Below are 17,666 nucleotides of genomic sequence, written 5' to 3' on the forward strand. Positions count from 1 at the left end.
CTCCTGATGGGTTTATCAGTTGATCTGATCGCATGCCGCCCAACTTCATAGCCCAGCGAAGTTTTTGGAATGGTTATTTCTTGTACATGCATTTCGAACGAACAGACTATTTCAGAACATGATGCTAACCATTCACCGTATACTATGGCGATCGATGCCGGCAGTAAAGTAGAAACGAAGTGAGAGTTCCTCAATTAATCAAAATTTAATTGTCATAATTTAATAAGTAGCCGTACTATTTTGTAACTGGGGTCTCTGTCATCTTTCTGAATTTCTATTCCGGCTTGGTTTTATTTATTTTTTCTTCGTATGCTAATATTGAATATAGTATTTAAAATATCGAAAGACCCGGATATGACGAAAACTAGGCAATGTAGGTGGTTTTAACGATGATGTATAATTAATGATTGCAAATGAATGTGATAGAAAGAAAAGGAAAATACACAAACACCCAAAATGCAATGGAAGTTCTTTCTGCTTGGTATTACATAAAGAGCAGACAAGAGCGTGGAAAAGCGACTTGAGACGTGTCAGTTTTAAACTTGGTCCGAATAAAGTATAATATTTGAAAACATATTTTGAATTTCCATGTTTTCGCTTCGTATCTTATCTAATTTGTATGACATTTACTGCAGTCGTGTGTATTCTCTAGGGGAAGTGGCCGAAGATTTGACCTTTTCTTCATAAGAGTTACGGTAAGGTGGTATTTACAATTTTGAGTAGGCCTGTTTGAGAGGGGGATCAATCAAATATAAACTGATGCTGTGAATCTGTTATTGCAATATTTCCTTTCTGAGCTACTGGTATACTCGTGAACTGCATCACTGTCACGTCATTTGTTTTTCAACTGGCGTCTAGATTTTTTTTGAACCCCGAACATTGAAGCTATTTTGCGTTGGTATGTTTACATAACAAAGGAATACCACTAATGCATGTAGTATGATGATACTTCTCATATTAAAGAAATACACACTATTAACATATCAAATAGTCTTACGATTACCAGCGCGGATTGATAGTCCGTGCACAAGTATTAGTAACGATTACCCGTATGACGTGGCGATTACCGTATGACGAATATCCGTGCGATGGTTACCCCATTATCGTCTCCGCTAACGCCCCACTAATACCTCTGTCAACGTCTAAATAGTATATCAAAATGTACTAAAAGTAACTTTGCATATCAAACTGTAACGATGATACCTTTTAAAAAAAAATCAAACACTTGTCTGATTTTTTTAAAAGCAGAAGATGGTAGTATGAGACACCTGAGCGAATTAAAAGGTTTATATAAATATTCACTCATTCAATAAGAATATAGTTATCATGGAATTCGTTGTTTTTGTGAACCTATTTTAAGACATGTGGTGTAGCATAGCCTAATACGCCCTCTGGTGAGAGATTGTGATAACCCTATGACGTGACGATAACCCGTATGATGATTACCCTTATGACGATTGCCCGTGTTTTGGGGTGGAAACATGAGGGGAAACGAACAAAACAAAATACGGCCTTTATCCAGCTCGTTTAGCATCTGGAGGTAGAGCGTTCGCCCCCCATGCGGAAGGTCAGGGTTCGAATCCCGGCCGCGACAGGATTAAGTCATTCAAACAGGTAGTGACAGTTCCATCACCAAACGCTCGGCATCAGGTGTGAATGTCACGGATCCTCGGAGATCACCTTAAAAACGGATGTATCGTGTCACAGTAGGTGTAGCATGCCAAAGAACCCTCGCTGCTCAATGGCTGTAAGTACCGAACATGGGCCTAAATTTAGTTTAAACAATATTTATCCAATGAATTAATGACAATATTACATTACAAAATACAATATTAATAAATATCCGAGATTGGAAAGCAAGCCCTACAATGGCTTATGTTAAATCCACTCTCAAAATCCTGATTCACGTGAGAGACTGATGTGAATTTTTTTTAAACCCTTCACCGGTACTGGTGACGTCTCCATGAGTGAAAGATTCTCGAAAGGGACGTTAAACAAGATACAATCAATCTCTTAAGTAAAGTAATAGAATAGGATAAAAACCGTAAATCATGACATTACAGATACCCAAAGTTGAGGTTAATACGACATTAAGAGCAATTCACTGTAACGACAATATTATTGCCATGCACACTGAAAAAAATTCCATTGTAAATGTCTCCATTCAATAGAAATACATAAAAGCTTTTAAAAATATGGTTACACTTAATCTGAAAAGTGGCCCGTTTCCATCGTAACAGGCTATTTGATTTTTTTTTTTTAGGAAATTTTCCCTTCAATTTAAAATATCACGAATATTTGACAAGGAATTTTATGCTATATGTTGATAGAAAGTAGCGGCAATTTTGATCAATATGTAAATTTATCTGAAAATGATATAATTATTGTAGCACAGCTTATAATTCAGTCTCAAATGACAAAGATTTAGCAATTCTACTGTGTTCTTTGACTAACTCCTGAGTAAAAAGCCAGCCCCATTAAGGTTAATCAAATATCAATTTAAGAAGAACGTAAATTTGAAAATTGAACAAACCATCCATCTTTGACCGCTAGGCAAAATACTTTCTGTACTGACTATCAATAATTTTTTTTATTGTTTTGAATGTAGAAATAAATGATTCAATTAAGCAAGTTACTCTATTGATATATTTTGTATGTTAAATGCCAAAAAAAAATGTTGAAATTTCACAAAAATGGGGTTTTCAATAATATCAAATGGGCAAAGATGGTGAGAAATGACGTTTTGTTGCCATGGCAATAGAGTTGATATTTTGGTATGTATGTTTCAAGTATGTAATAAGAAACATATAAAGTAATTATGAGCATATTCTGTGACATACCATTTCTCAGTACCGTGTTAATAATTCTTTGATCATTAAATAGAATTGCTCTTAAGAAATCGTGAAGAATCGGTTTGTCATTCAGAATCCCATAGATATCTAAATAAGATAATAATGCAACCGAAATCGCAGGCAAGGGAGTTATATATCATCAATCAGAAGTAATAGAAGTTTAACACTAGCATCAAACTCTAGCTAAAGTATAGGTCTAACTTCTAGTTGTTAATCTTCAGGGTAGTGTACAATACTGCGGTAGAAATCGATCTCATTGCATACGTTAAATTGGTAGACACAGGGGGATAACAAGAAACGACGAATCGCTTGGAAATGGTAAATCATAACTAGATATCAAACAAGAACCAAATGAGACACAGCGGTGAATAATTTGACAAATTGTAGATTTGTGCCTCTAGAGAATACTTGTAAAGATTTTTTACTATCTATTCCTATGTAAAACTCTCCGACTGTGGCCCCATCCTGGCCTCCGTTGTCAAATTACGCTACAAATGGATATCTGTTAAACAGCTGTGTGTGAAAATGTTTACTCTGTATTTTTTGTGAAACTTTATATCACTATTATGGACTCGCCCCGATCCCGTGTATCATAGTAGAACAAACTTGAATCTATACTACTTAAAGATGCTTGCATAATAGAAATGTAATGAAACACAAAATATTTTGTTTGTTTATCTGTACATTGTTTACGTCTTATTCGGTGCTGAGATATCACCATCTGTAGGTGAATTGCCACAAATTGTTATCCATGCATGACGCTTAACGATTTAGTAGCAGTAAGGGTTCTTTATCGTTACAACGCTAATCGTGACACAGGACCTCCGTTTTCAAGGTTATATATCCTGAAGACTTTTCATGTCGGACGCTTGGCGAAGGAAAATATTCCCCCAATTAAAGATTGCATTACCTCAGATATGATTTTCAAAACATTTTTTTTTTTTTTAACGCACCAATTTCATTTCAAGGTCTCGTATCAAACAGGTGAGAAAATTATTTAGGTTGTTTTATGAATATGTAAATGATGAAGATTGAATCATTCTTATCTATTTTTACAAGAAATGCAATATTAGTGTGGCTTGTTTTTAATTTGTATAAATGCAACTCTTTTCTCTGTGAAACATCAATGTGTTAGATTCCCACATACTGAATCAGCATGCAAATTTCTTACTTGCATGCAAATCAGCAACTTGTCATGACGTCAGTGGGCGGATACTATAGAAATTAACACGGAATGTCATATATTTCAATTTCTATGAGGAAGTATTTTTGATATGTCGATTTCATGTTTCCATTTTTATTTCAAATAAAAATATAAGAAATCAATGTCTAGTTTGTTGTGTATGGAGGCATTTAACTCCAATGGAAAACATGATATAGTATGCATAAAGGCTTCGCCATTATGCACATCATCGTTTTCCATTGTAGTTAATTACCTCACATATTACCTCACGACCCCAACAAAGTAGACTGTGACTCCATCAGTAGTCTCACCGGGTACATATAAAGCTTGTATGATGACAGTGAATACAAAATTTTCACCTTCTATTTACGAAAAATGTACTATCACCTGGCATAAAGTTAAACAAAAAACTATTTAACAATCATTGACTTCGAGTCATAATTTTTACATACATTTGTGGATTGACTTTCGATTGATTAATGTAATTTTGGATGCATTTATATTTTACAGATAATTTATGTAAACGATCAAGAACATATTCTTCAAAATTGTAGATGAAAGAGGTGAAGGTATAAATGAATAGTGATCATCAATCTCATAAATCCTATCAAACAATACAAAATCGAGAACAAGGTAAACACACACCCCAGAAACACCAGGTGTGGGACTCCATATTGACCAGTCACACCCGCTGTGGGTCATTTGTTTTGATCAGATAAACGGAGTAAAACGTAGTCACTATTCAGTATGGAAAGAGCGGCCTAAAAATTTGTATGAAACACATCACATAACATTTGACCCAACAACTAGTTGTACTTGCTAAGAAGATCATTATACATGTAAAGACCATAGAATTTGCGAAAGGTTTACTTTAAACGAGATTGTTGAAATCCCTACAGCATTAATTTATTTGTCTGTAGCCTGTCTCGGTTTAGAAATTGATCATACGCAGAACAGGCCCTCGCGTATCGAATCTGTTGGGAGCCATAAACACGATATACAGGTGATAATGGAATACTGCTAAATGAATACGGAGAGTCTATGATGGGAAAACTGAAGTCGTCCCGTTTGAGATTTTTTTTCTAAGTAGAAGGTTCTGAATAAAGTCTGCCTTATAAGAATACAATAACAAGTTAGCTAATAAAGGAGCACAATTTATGCCCATGGAATTTCCAGCAGACTTTTGAAATTCTTTTTTCAAAGACTACATAGAATTTGTCAATGAGGAATTCCATAATTTTTTTTAAATCTACACCAGGGAACGTATGCGTAGAATCTGATTTTGAAAAAAGTTATGTGAATTTAATCTATTAAAACGTTCTTTGAACTTTTTTAGAATCACTTTTGATTTATACAGCTTCTCGAGTACCGGTATGTTATGATACAGTACGTCTTAAAGTTTCTGCTTTCCAGCAGTTGGTATTTCCGTGAGGAGTAAAGAATCATTGACTGGATGTTGCAATGCGTCTTTGTAGAGATTTCTATGAAGTTTTTGGAATCCAATATAGACACAGTAACTCAAATCCATTCGCCCCATTGACTGAGATATTAAATCTGTTTAAAACTAAAACTTGATTTTGAAGAATTTCGTCCCATGAAAGGGGACTGCGAGTATAATATAGATTACCAAAGATAAAATCAAAACAGTTCTTCTAAAATACAGTTGTACAGGTGTACTAACGAGCTTAACAAACAAAGCCTTTGTAGTTACAAGCTTTGTCAGATGGAACCAATATACACCCCACGTGTAACTTATCTGAATCTTTCATCATCCCTGGTTTACTAAACACCGTAGGATAAATGGTGCACACTTTCGCTTTGACTAGTCGTATACAATAATATTTACATTTCCAACTGTTTTCTCCGTGATAACCGTTTGAAGCTCCAGTGTGATAATTTCCACATATACTACATCAGCATGTAACTTTTTCACTTGAGTGCAAATCAGCAATTATCTACGACGTCAAGAAGCGCGGACTATGGAAAATGACATAAAATGTCATGTGCAGTTAAAATATTTATGATATGTCGATTTCGTATTTTCATTTTTATATTAAATATGAATATAAAGATATTTTATTTTTATTATCATCATAAAAAATGGCAATTCACCTTCGCTGGTATATATCTATATAATTATTCTCGAATGAGATGTAGAATAACAAATATTCATTATGCTATATATACATTTCCATTGGTTTTACCTTCGATACTTTTACCAACTGAAATGATAGCCATTTCCTCATGAAAGTGAACAAAGTGCGTATGAATCTTGATAAATATAGTACTACTTTAACGGCTGGGAATGTTCCGACAGAAATGAAAGTAGAATGTAAATACAAAAAATAATTTAATTTATGGAAACACACGATGGTATGAACAGCAAGGCTTCAGCGCTCTTCATGAAGTATGCTGACGTAACTGTCACTACCTGTTTCAACGACCTAGGACTGTCGCGACCGGGATTCGAACCCCGACCTTCCGCATGTGGGGCGAACGCTCTACCTCTAGCCCACCGCGAACTTTTACGCCAACCATGTTCTTCAGTCAGTTTATATCGGACTCGATTAGCATAATTGGAGCATATTTTCTACTTTTATTTTTTAAATACAATGAAGGAAAGGCATAGAAATTGGCTTTTTGTTAATTGGATTACGTTTCGTATTTAAATCAAGATGCGTATATATACACCGACATTGATGACAGAGTAAAGACGACATTTATAAGTGGAGAGGAGATAGATGTTCTGCTTTATAAAACCCTGTTTACGTGAGGATTTTTTAAACTTTTTTGAATGCCTTGTTAAAGGCATCAACGAATGTAAAGTGTAGATTGTGTTGGTAAGATCTTTACACATCCAGCTTGTTTGAGAGGTGGATGATCGAGAGTTCTTTTATTAGATCCTTACATATAGCTTGTTAGAGAGATGACAGGTCGATTGGTAAGAACCTGATTTATATGGTTTCTTAGAGTGGTGGAATGTTTAGGGTACTATGCTAAGATCTTTGCATATACAGCTTGTTTGAGAGATGGGAGATAAAGGGTACTTTAGTAAGATGCCTGGTTGAGAGGTGGGTGGTTGAGAGTACATTGGTAAGAACCCGAATCATACAACTTTTTAGAGGTGGGTGGTTGAAAGTTCATTGGTAAGAACTTGGGTTCTACAACTTGTTAGAGAGGTGGGTGGTTGAGGGTACATTGGTAAGAACCTGAGACATACAACTTGTTAGAGGGGTGAGTGGTTGAGGGTACATTGGTAAGAACCTGTGACATACAACTTGTTAGAGGGGTGAGTGGTTGAGGGTACATTGGTAAGAACCTGAGACATACAACTTGTTAGAGGGGTGAGTGGTTGAGGGTACATTGGTAAGAACCTGAGACATACAACTTGTTAGAGGGGTGAGTGGTTGAGGGTACATTGGTAAGAACCTGAGACATACAACTTGTTAGAGGGGTGAGTGGTTGAGGGTACATTGGTAAGAACCTGAGACATACAACTTGTTAGAGGGGTGAGTGGTTGAGGGTACATTGGTAAGAACCTGAGACATACAACTTGTTAGAGAGGTGGGTGGTTTGAGGGTACATTGGTAAAATCTTTGTATATTATGTAGCTTGCGTAAGAAATGGGTGGTTGGGGATGGTTTAGTAAGATGCTGGTTCGAGACGTGGGAGGTTGGGGGCACCTTGTAAAGATCCCTATATATATAGATTGTTAGAGAAGTAAGTGTTTGAGAGCAATTTGGTAAGATGAAGGTTCTCCTGATATCACTTAGACAGAATGGTTCTCACAAATCTACAAAAGTCTATAAGTATCAATTAAAAGAAAAACTAGTTTAAGGGCGTAATAATGCAAACCGAAGACTTTACAATGCGAATGAAAGCAGCGCGTATACAATGGAGTCAGGCTCGCCAACGTTGGATTCTAGACTCTTGGAGGAAAGTCTATTGGTCGGACGAGAATCGCTTTTTGCTACATAGCAACCTAGAACTGCATAAGCTGAACGAAATATTATACAGACAATTCCTTTTGTATGTGGATCAGTTATGGTGTGGGGCTGCATTTTCTACGACTGTAAACTGGGTCTTTTTTACAGTTAGGGGCAACCTTAATGCACAAAATTATGAAAGGGAAATCCCCTAAGCATCTTTTTAAGCCTCTCATCAAACGTTGAATTTTATGCTGTGGTAGAGCTAGCCACTCCTGATGCATGACATGTGTCAGTTCATCTATATTGTCCTTTGACGAACTCGGCGACCAAAATCAGAACTTTGAACAGGCCATGGTAGTACCGCAACTGGGAAAAATCCTGGTCTGGCATTGTTATTTTCAAGTACACTGGTCGAAGGTAATTGTCAAAATGAGGTATAACACTTGCACATCTCAATACTTAGCGCCCTCCCCCCCCCCTTTCTTACATATTCTGATAATCTAAAATCCGATATCCTTTCATACAAATGCACCACTTCTACAAGTAAAATGAAAGAAATATGCAGAGAAGTCGGTTTTTATCTTCGCACCATTATACGCCTTAGTTTCGCGTGTTACGCCTTTTAAATTCGCGTCATTCGCGTTTTAAAACGGTTAAATTCGCGTTATTACGCCTTTCTTTCACGTTGATACGCCTTCGATTATCCTAATATCTTCATAAAATGTAAGAAGCCTTGATCAAAATCGACGAACTATTTTGGGTATCATGTCTGTCGCACATCTGACATTCATGTTTTGTTGTCTTTATGTTCTTTATTTGATTTTCCCTTACAATTTGAATTTAAACTTAACTAGAATGAAACTACATTGACGAAAACTAATGAAATTCTGCAGAAATCAGTTCAGTTCTATAAAAACAATTATAAGGCTGAAGATCACGACATTGCTGTTTAATCCCCCCGGTCTGATTGACGACATTAATGGATTCAGTAACCCTCCATTGGTTGTCGTGATTTAGTTACGGAGTAAGATAGTATTATATTCGTCATTTATCTTTCACTGCTAATCGCATGTCTGAGCTGGTTCAAGAATCTAGTTGCAGATGGCATATAAAAGATAATATAAATATTTGTCCATGAAATACTCGTAATCAAATGAAAAGGACATTCGTTTGGAAATAGGGCGATTACTAAGTATTTGAAATATTTATCAACTTTTATGAAAACATCAATTGTTTTAAATTTCTGATTAATCATTAATGAGCTTACAAATTACTTGAGTAACACTAAAATATGTATGCCTTCGTAAACTGTTTGGACGTTAGCAATACACGTTTATTCTGTAACGAAATATAAAATCATTGGTATGTGTGTGTGTGTGTGTGCGTCTGTGTTTTCATAATTTGATAGATTATCAATTTACCCACGTCAATCACAATAGCCTTTTCTTAAATCACGTATACCTTGATTATTTTACAGTTGAAAGAGACAACATTAGAGGAAGCTTTTGCATTCGCTCACACAAAACAAACTCATCCAACACAAAATATCGGAGTCTCTAATTCTTAGAGGAATTTTGCTGTGGAGAAGAAACTTTTAGTCCGTCACCAGATTCCCCATAAACAGGAGGCTGGTGGTCTGACAGTGTGAACATCCAGATAAACAAGTTCAAGAGTTTGGATTCTTGATAACGAAAGGGAAGCCCGATAATGTAAATAAATGACCACCTGCTTTCAACGGATAAAGAGGACAGTGTATAACTTTAAGTTGTGTATATCAGTTTGAATGGTCTTGTTCATGAGTACGCTTGTAATTCAATATTATCTATTATATTTTTGAATTATATATATATATATATATATATATATATATATATATATATCAAAACGATGTGCAGTTCTTATATATAGTGTTTGTGTTCTTGATATTCCCACAATGTGGACGTGCGTAAATGATAGTGGCATTTAAACAATAGCACCTCCTGTGCCTTGTGCCTATTCAAAGTGAAAAACAATATGAAGGTTTGTTGCTTCTTTAATTTCTAGAGATGACCTTCACGCTCTTATTACCAATTCTTTATTTGTCTTTTATTCTTATTCGAAGAATTTAGCGCGCACTTCCGTTAAAAACGGACGGATGCTCTACTCATCACATCTACAGTGTATATATCGAGAGAAAATAATTAACTTTCCTCTGCTCAAATATTTATTTCCGGCAAATCACTGATTATCTACATACAAGTGAGAACAAAATTTCAAGAGTACAAGTGCACTTTTCAGTAAATTTCAGGTCTGGGATAAGCTTTTCATCTAGGTGTTACTGTGTAAAGTCGGGTATTTTACAACGTCCACTTTAGCATTTACCAATTAAGCCTACATTAAGATAAGCAAGTACCCGCTAACCTTTAACCCTATTCACTACCCACTAGATAAACCTATGGTCAATCACAATAGCCTTTTCTTTTCAATGGTATCTTCAAAATCAACACAAATAGCGCTACTGAGGATGGAAAATTACAATTGTACAATATGGGGTGGATAGGGGATGTTGTGCAATATGGGGTGGGTGGGGATGATAAATAATGTTTGATTATTTGTCAGGTATACTTACATAAACCACCATGGGCATGTTCCAAGCAGCTGCATTGGTGGCCGCTATACCACAGTTTCCTTCCGGACCAACAAATCCTAGAGCACCATTAGTCTTATGTTCGGTCATATACTCTACAGTCTCGAGGATATCCGAATGAGTATCGGCAAACATGGGTTCCAAAACATAGCCGGGTAGGAGGCTATCATCTTTGTTGATGTCATCAATTGCACGATAGAATGCTCCACCATATAACAGACTACCGTAATATTTTCGAGAGGCCAGAAACGAAAGTTTAAGTGATTTCGTTACATTGGCCACAGGAACGGGACGACACAGAGCACAAAAACTCACCAAAAACACAAAGATGCTGAGTTTCCACATGGATGTTATAATTTGATTAAATACCGTACACATGGCAAACGGACTCCATTAGATCTGCCAGGTACAAACTCCAAACGGTGTTTTTACTTTTATATATATGCAAATATTTTCCCCAATAACATTGATCATGACCGTTTAAATAGCTCAGTCTGTAAATCCAAAATTTGGAATCGTTGATTGGTTCCATTGTGTTCTAAGTGTCGTGGATATTTGCTCATTTTTACACTCTTGCTTGATCAACATATCATGGATTTCAAATTAAGCGAAATTAGCCCACCTCTGAGTAAGTGTATGTAAACACACAGTTTTAGAGGAGGTTAATTTAAAAGGAAGACCGTTATCCGCGTTTATCCCTCCTGTTGAATTTAAACAATTGACCACAATTTACAAAGTTACAGTCTATCCATAGGTCCAATGAATTTGACTGTCGACATTCCCACCGCGATTCTCTGACTAGCAAGCGCTGCTGGATTTTCGTTCCCTTTATGCGAAGTGATAATCCGCGCATCAGTTTGCTACATCACGTGAAGGGAAGGGAATCAATTGCTTTACACCTTAAAACGTAAGATATCGTGTAAGTGTGTCTAATATCAACAGTAATCAGTTTACTGTGAAATGCGTAAAACAAATCAATCCTCAAATTACGAGCGTTCTATTGGAAATCGCTGATTATGAAGTTACTTTAAAATATTTACTTCGAATTCATTGAGGTCCTTGTTAAAATTATTCAACAAACAAATACCAAGGATCGGATCGGTCTAAAGTTTTTACTTTTCGCCTCTTTAAATGACTCTGTAGTCCCCTTACACCTCTGGTATCAATTGACCCATGCTCTAGTTGTCGTGTAATTTTGTATTGACTTCCGCCCAGCAAATTGAAATAAAATACGACATCACACTCTACTAAAGCTATTCATTGTCTCAGTGAGATCATATTAATTATCTAATAGGATATGCGTAAACATTAATATTGAGCTGCAAATATTCTATGCATTCCACTGCGAAAAAGACGTAAAGCAATGTATCTATCAGGAAAATATGATATGGTGACTAAAATTGAACAATCAATACATTTTTTCAGAATGATTTAATAGATTTTTTTTGCCTCCAAAACAGTTTTACAAAACAATTCTAATTCAGAGTGAATCATATAATATACAGTGAAACCTGTCTAATCCGACATGCACTTGAAGACAACTTCTGTCGGAATACGAAGTGTATCGAAATAAACAGTGTAAAAACAATGAAAATATGAATTTGAGAATGAAAATAAGGATCGGGCTGCCCAGTGAAATGCATTGCACACGTGTCGAATTAGGCAATTTTCACTCTGTGCGTGTGTGTGTGTTTCCAAGTGAATATAAAGAGATATACCAAGTGAGACAGGTTATATAATAAAGTAAAAATTCAAATAAATCACAGCAACACTTTCATAAAACGTGTTTATAAGCGATTTTATGATATCATCCTCAGACTATTTACTTACCTGATGATGAATTTAAAAAAACATAATGTAGCATTGTCTGATTTTTCGGTTGTCGTTTGCTGTTGATGAAATCAAATTCATTCTCTCTAGAATTTGTGTGCAGAACATTTAACATGTAAACATGCTTTCCTAAACTATTGTCATCATGATTCCAAACAGTCGTCTGAATAACGTTACCATACGTACTTCATAATCGGCCTGTTGTATAGATAGTTCTACAGTTTGTATTTCTAAAGGTTCCAGCCCTGCCCCTAGAACTCCTGAAGACCAAGGATCAGAAATTTCACATTTTTTCCTTAGGTCTACGCCAAAAGACTTGACATAGCATTATTGGTGAAAAATTGTCTAAAAGCATTTGTATATTTGTTTAATAAAATGTATGTCTAAAATGTTCATTTTTACACAGATGAAATATATACGAGTACACTGTGGTACATTTATATCAAATCAAACCTCAAGTCAGACAAGCATTGATTTTATAGAGAGGCGCTCGCGACGATGATGCAATCAGACGTTTACAATAGTATAAGAAGCCCATGGGCCACATCGCCCACCAGTTATATTTTCCAATGCCCATCTGGCAATGCAGAGCATGACGTGAGCAAACTTCAATCCATATTACATGAACACTCATGCATAATTATTAATCAATGGAGGGTATATCATAATCAAATCATAAACTTGTTCTAACAGATTAGGAAAATACATATTTAAATTATATACAAATTGAAATCCATGATTACAAACCACAGATTACAGCAGTTTATGGCAAAACCCCTCTGTTTTTATACAATGCATTTGCAACAGTTAGCATAATTTGCTTCCATTTTGTATAAGATTTGTTTCCAAAGCCTGTACCTTGAACACAACCGATTAAAGATAGAAATTGTCTTTGATGATCTTGATATTCAAACAAAACATACTCTTCTACTTTGAGTATTTGCAGTATGTTTTCAAGCATAGTTTCTGTCTTTCCAAAAGGTTAAAACAGTTCGGCTTAAGATGCAAAATAAAAAAATGCGTATTCCTATTACATAATAGACACAATTTACTGACAATTTTCATTGAAGACACGTGTACTAAAACGTTTGGACAGGCTGTCTTTAACAATTTGCCATAATTTATTAAGCCTCGGCTTAGTGTGCATTTTACTGATAAGGGGTCATCCATAATTGTCAACCATTTTCCAAAGTGTGCAAAAAGCACACTTTTTGAGACCCCCCCCACCCCCCTCAAAAAGTGTACATCAACCATTTTTAAATTCCCAACAAGAAGGTCGACAATCAAGTTTATGAGCAATTTAGTTCAAACGAAGAGTTCTTTAATATTGGTACCCCTATTTCTTGTTATATATGAATGATATGTTTTATAAATGTGCAAATCTTGTATACATAATAGATTTTTATAGAAAAAAATAAAGATGTCTCTGTCTTATCTTGTCGTCTTTTTTATAGGCATTACACTTTTGTAACATGACCAATACTTTTATGAAATAAATCCGGAAGAGAAAAAAAGAGCGTACGGTAAAATTGTCGATTTTTTACCCCCTCCCCCCGAGCGTGCCTTTTGCTTTGGAAAATGGTTGACAATCATGGATGATCCCTAAAATACATATCTGTTGCCCATATTGCTAAATAGTAACAATTTTAGAAAATTCATTTTTGTTAAAAACTGTGGTACTGTTGTTTTTGAATAGGTCAATAGCTTGATATTTTTCTGCTGTTTGTAACATAATTTTGGTTGAAGAACATTTCTCGGATACCTTAGTGCCAGCTGTATATCTATAAATTTTACAATATACAGACATTTGGCCTGACCTATGAAGTCTGCCTAGAAACAATAGACAACACTTATCTATATAACCCTGTTGGGTCCAAAGTCCAATTTTTGAAATGCTGGAAAGTGACGGGGAAATTCTTTTAAAACCCTTGAATGATTCTTGAAAAAAAAAAACAGGGGTCATGGTGTAAACATAAATGGATTTGAATTAAATTTGGATGCCTGCATAGGAATTTGACATACGAAGCCCTGGTAGTTCTTTAGAAGACTTTCAGTGAATCTCCACCTGCTTTACAATGTACTATGTAAAATTCATGGAGTTGTGGTGTGAATCTATACTTAAAACACTACAAGAGTGAAACATGCTGATGATGAAATCCTCTGGGAATTCGCAGATTTACAGCTCCTTTTTCTATTGCATGTTGATATAGATTTTTGTCATAGAAAATAATGAGAAGGGTTTATCAATGATTCAGAAGTTTGCAGTTTGAAAACTCATCTGCAATGTTATTTCCAACTCATTATGCCAATTTGCACGTGACTAGTTCCAACGTAAAACTATGAAAAAGAAAGGAGACGACGATTACTATTACTTTCAAATAAAGAAAGATAACTCGAGCTCATGTGTAGCAATTGTATAACGAAAGTCGTTCCTTCATGAACACGCCGCGGTGGTAAAGAATGCGCGTATTGCATGCAGATAAATAGTGTAGGTCTAATTTAACGGTTGGAAATTCCGACAGACATAAAAGTAGAATAAGAAGTCAATTTTTATTTGTGAAAATACACGAGGAATCTTCAACGCTTCACGCCCTCATATTTTTCATAAAAAGCTAACGCGCTTCTTGGAGTATACAGATACATCAGTATGGTGTCCGGATAGGGCCATTTGCAAAAGCGTGACTGTGCGTTAGTCACAACACGCCGTCACGCCAACAAGCAACGCGCCTTCACGCTCTCACGCCAACAAGCAACGCACCTTCGCGCAGACAAGCAACGCGCCTTCGCGCTCTCACGCCAAAAAGCAACGCGCCTTCGCGCTCTCACGCCAAAAAGCAACGCGCCTTCGCGCTCTCACGACAACAAGCAACGCGCCTTCGCGCAGACAAGCGAAGGCATATTGCTTGTTGGCGTGACGGCGCGAAGGTGTGTTGCTTGTTGGCGTGAGAGCGCAAAGGCGTGTTGATTGTTGTCGTGAGAGCGCAAAGGCGTGTTGCTTGTCTACGCAAAGGCGCGTTGCTTGTTGGCGTAAGATCGCGAAGGCGCGTTGCTTGTTGGCGTGAGAGCGCGAAGGTGTGTTGCTTGTCTGCGCGAGGGCGCGTTGCTTGTTGGCGTGACGGCGTGTTGTGACTTACGCGTAGTCACGCTTTTGCAAATGGCCCTATCCGGACACCATACATCAGAGTACAAGGAAATCGGACGATTTTGAATTTCGGTGTCTTTGCTAATAAAAATGATAGCCATTAACTTATGAATATGAACAATGTGCGCATGAATCTTGATAAATAATGTGTAAAAATGAATTACAGTCTTTGAAAATACATGAGCTCAAGGGTATGAACAGCTTCCCGCCAGCGTGCTTTTCATTAAGCGCTAACGAACTTCATGAAGTATGCTGGCATATAGGCGTCGCCGATCACGCCCTTTTGTATCTTTTATCAAAAATAAAATTTATTTCTTAAATAAATCTACAATGTAGTTCATTTCCTCCTTTTTTCCTTTTTCTTTTTTGTTTTACGGAGTCAAGTTTTTTTCATGATTCTTTTCCCGAGACAACCCTTGAAAAAATTAATAACTTTATGATAATACTATTACAAATATTCCCCCTTTCAACAATTTTCGCTGAAACAGTCTTTTAAACGCATTTCAAATAACGTTTCTGTTATGAAGCTAAACTTTAAAATAGTTGATCACGAATTATGAATCTTTAAAACGTAATATAATAAAAAGTTTAAAAAAAAAAGTTAAAAAGTAAACATAATAATAGAATATAGTACGTATACAATAGATGAGTTGAAAACGCGATTTACATGTTCACTTATACCAACAGTTTTACGATGATTTCGTTATCAAAACACAGGAGCTTTGCCCCCTGGAAGCCTAAAGGCGGGCCAAAGATTTATCCACGCCCCCCCCCCCCCCCAAAAAAAAAACTTAAATCTTGGATCCGCCTACGGTATACAGCCACATATAGAAACATTTACAAGTTCAAATAACAGTCAACAATTTTCACAACGAGAAAAGTTTCACTGATCATCGCTATGAGTTACGTGGTCATCACATCAATATTTTCGAGGCGTCAGTGTATAGAAAAACTACGACGCTTCAACATTGCAACTCTGGTTAAACTTCAGAACAATTACGTAAATCTCTGACCGAAATGAAAGAAAGATAAAACAATACATTTTCAGACGCCACCATTTTTGGAACTTCTATGTTATTCTGCAACCTAGCTACAATGTTAGTACCACTAATTACATTTCAATGCAGCAGCACAGGGAAGGCAATGGAGTTACCGTGGATTTGTGGAACGTTGTGTGCAGCAGCCTGCCAGAACTTGGTAGGGCATTATTGTGGCAGAACATTCTGCACAGGACTTTTCGAAGTGTCTGTCAGTCAACGTCACGTCCGCCTACGCGTCATTATCAACGCTAATGAGGTGGGTACCCGGTCCTTAGCCCTGGATTTTTGGGGTTTAGATAGCATTTTTTTTATTTGGAATCAATAAATTAACATTCAGAGTAATGAAAAAAGGCAAAACAGTTAAGGATTTCCATATTAATTTTCATTACATTCACCACTAAAGTCATGTACCCCGATGTACATTTTTATGAAATTCATTGGAAACAGTTATTTGTTGTTATCTTAATATAAAAACAACAACAAAAATTTTGAATTGTATTTATTTATCGGGAAACATGTCAATAACTAAAACACATGTAATTTTCAATATGTTCATCAAGTTTTAGAATAATATGTGCAAAATTATTGAATTAGCGTTATTCTCCAAAATGTTAAAAAAACAAAACAAATGTGGACGCATTTTCTTTATAGCATGGTTTACATATCATTTTTTCTGTTTATATATTTATGGGGAAAATCCATTCCTTTCCTTCATAATTTCAAATCTATAGCTTCCAGATTATGTATACCTCCATAAAAAACTGAAGTCTGGCACCATACAGCTGAGCTATTTAAAATCACTCGGGATTAAAATATTATGTAATTTCATGAAAAGACACAGATAATGATTCCTTATCACCTTGTCAGAATGTTTGCCAAAAATAAAGGAAATCTATTGCATTATGGACTTGATAAATAATTTAATGAAAACAGAGTTATTGTCCTTGGATTCAATATTTTGAAACATTTCATTGACTATTCAAATATAACTACTAGTAAGACTTTTGAAATATTTTATGGCTAACAAGATTTTTTACAATGACTATTGAAAAAGATTCCAACAA

At 35.9% G+C, this 17,666-nt stretch overlaps 1 protein-coding gene across 2 annotated transcripts in view; it reads right to left on the reverse strand.

The window, feature by feature from the left end:
- The window catches only part of LOC125671588 (guanylate cyclase 32E-like), a 66,655-nt gene that overhangs the window by 35,548 nt on the left and 13,441 nt on the right, over positions 1–17,666 (reverse strand). Inside the window, exon 5 of one of the 2 annotated variants that reach the window (XM_048907401.2) lies at positions 10,573–10,900. In XM_048907401.2, coding sequence (XP_048763358.1) covers positions 10,573–10,900 — 328 coding nt within the window. Of the gene's footprint in view, positions 1–10,572; positions 11,402–17,666 lie in introns of those variants that run through there. The other variant, XM_048907399.2, reaches the window with a different exon arrangement.

The sequence above is a fragment of the Ostrea edulis genome, chromosome 4 (genome assembly GCF_947568905.1).
Source record: "Ostrea edulis chromosome 4, xbOstEdul1.1, whole genome shotgun sequence".
NCBI classification, from domain to species: Eukaryota; Metazoa; Mollusca; class Bivalvia; order Ostreida; family Ostreidae; genus Ostrea; species Ostrea edulis.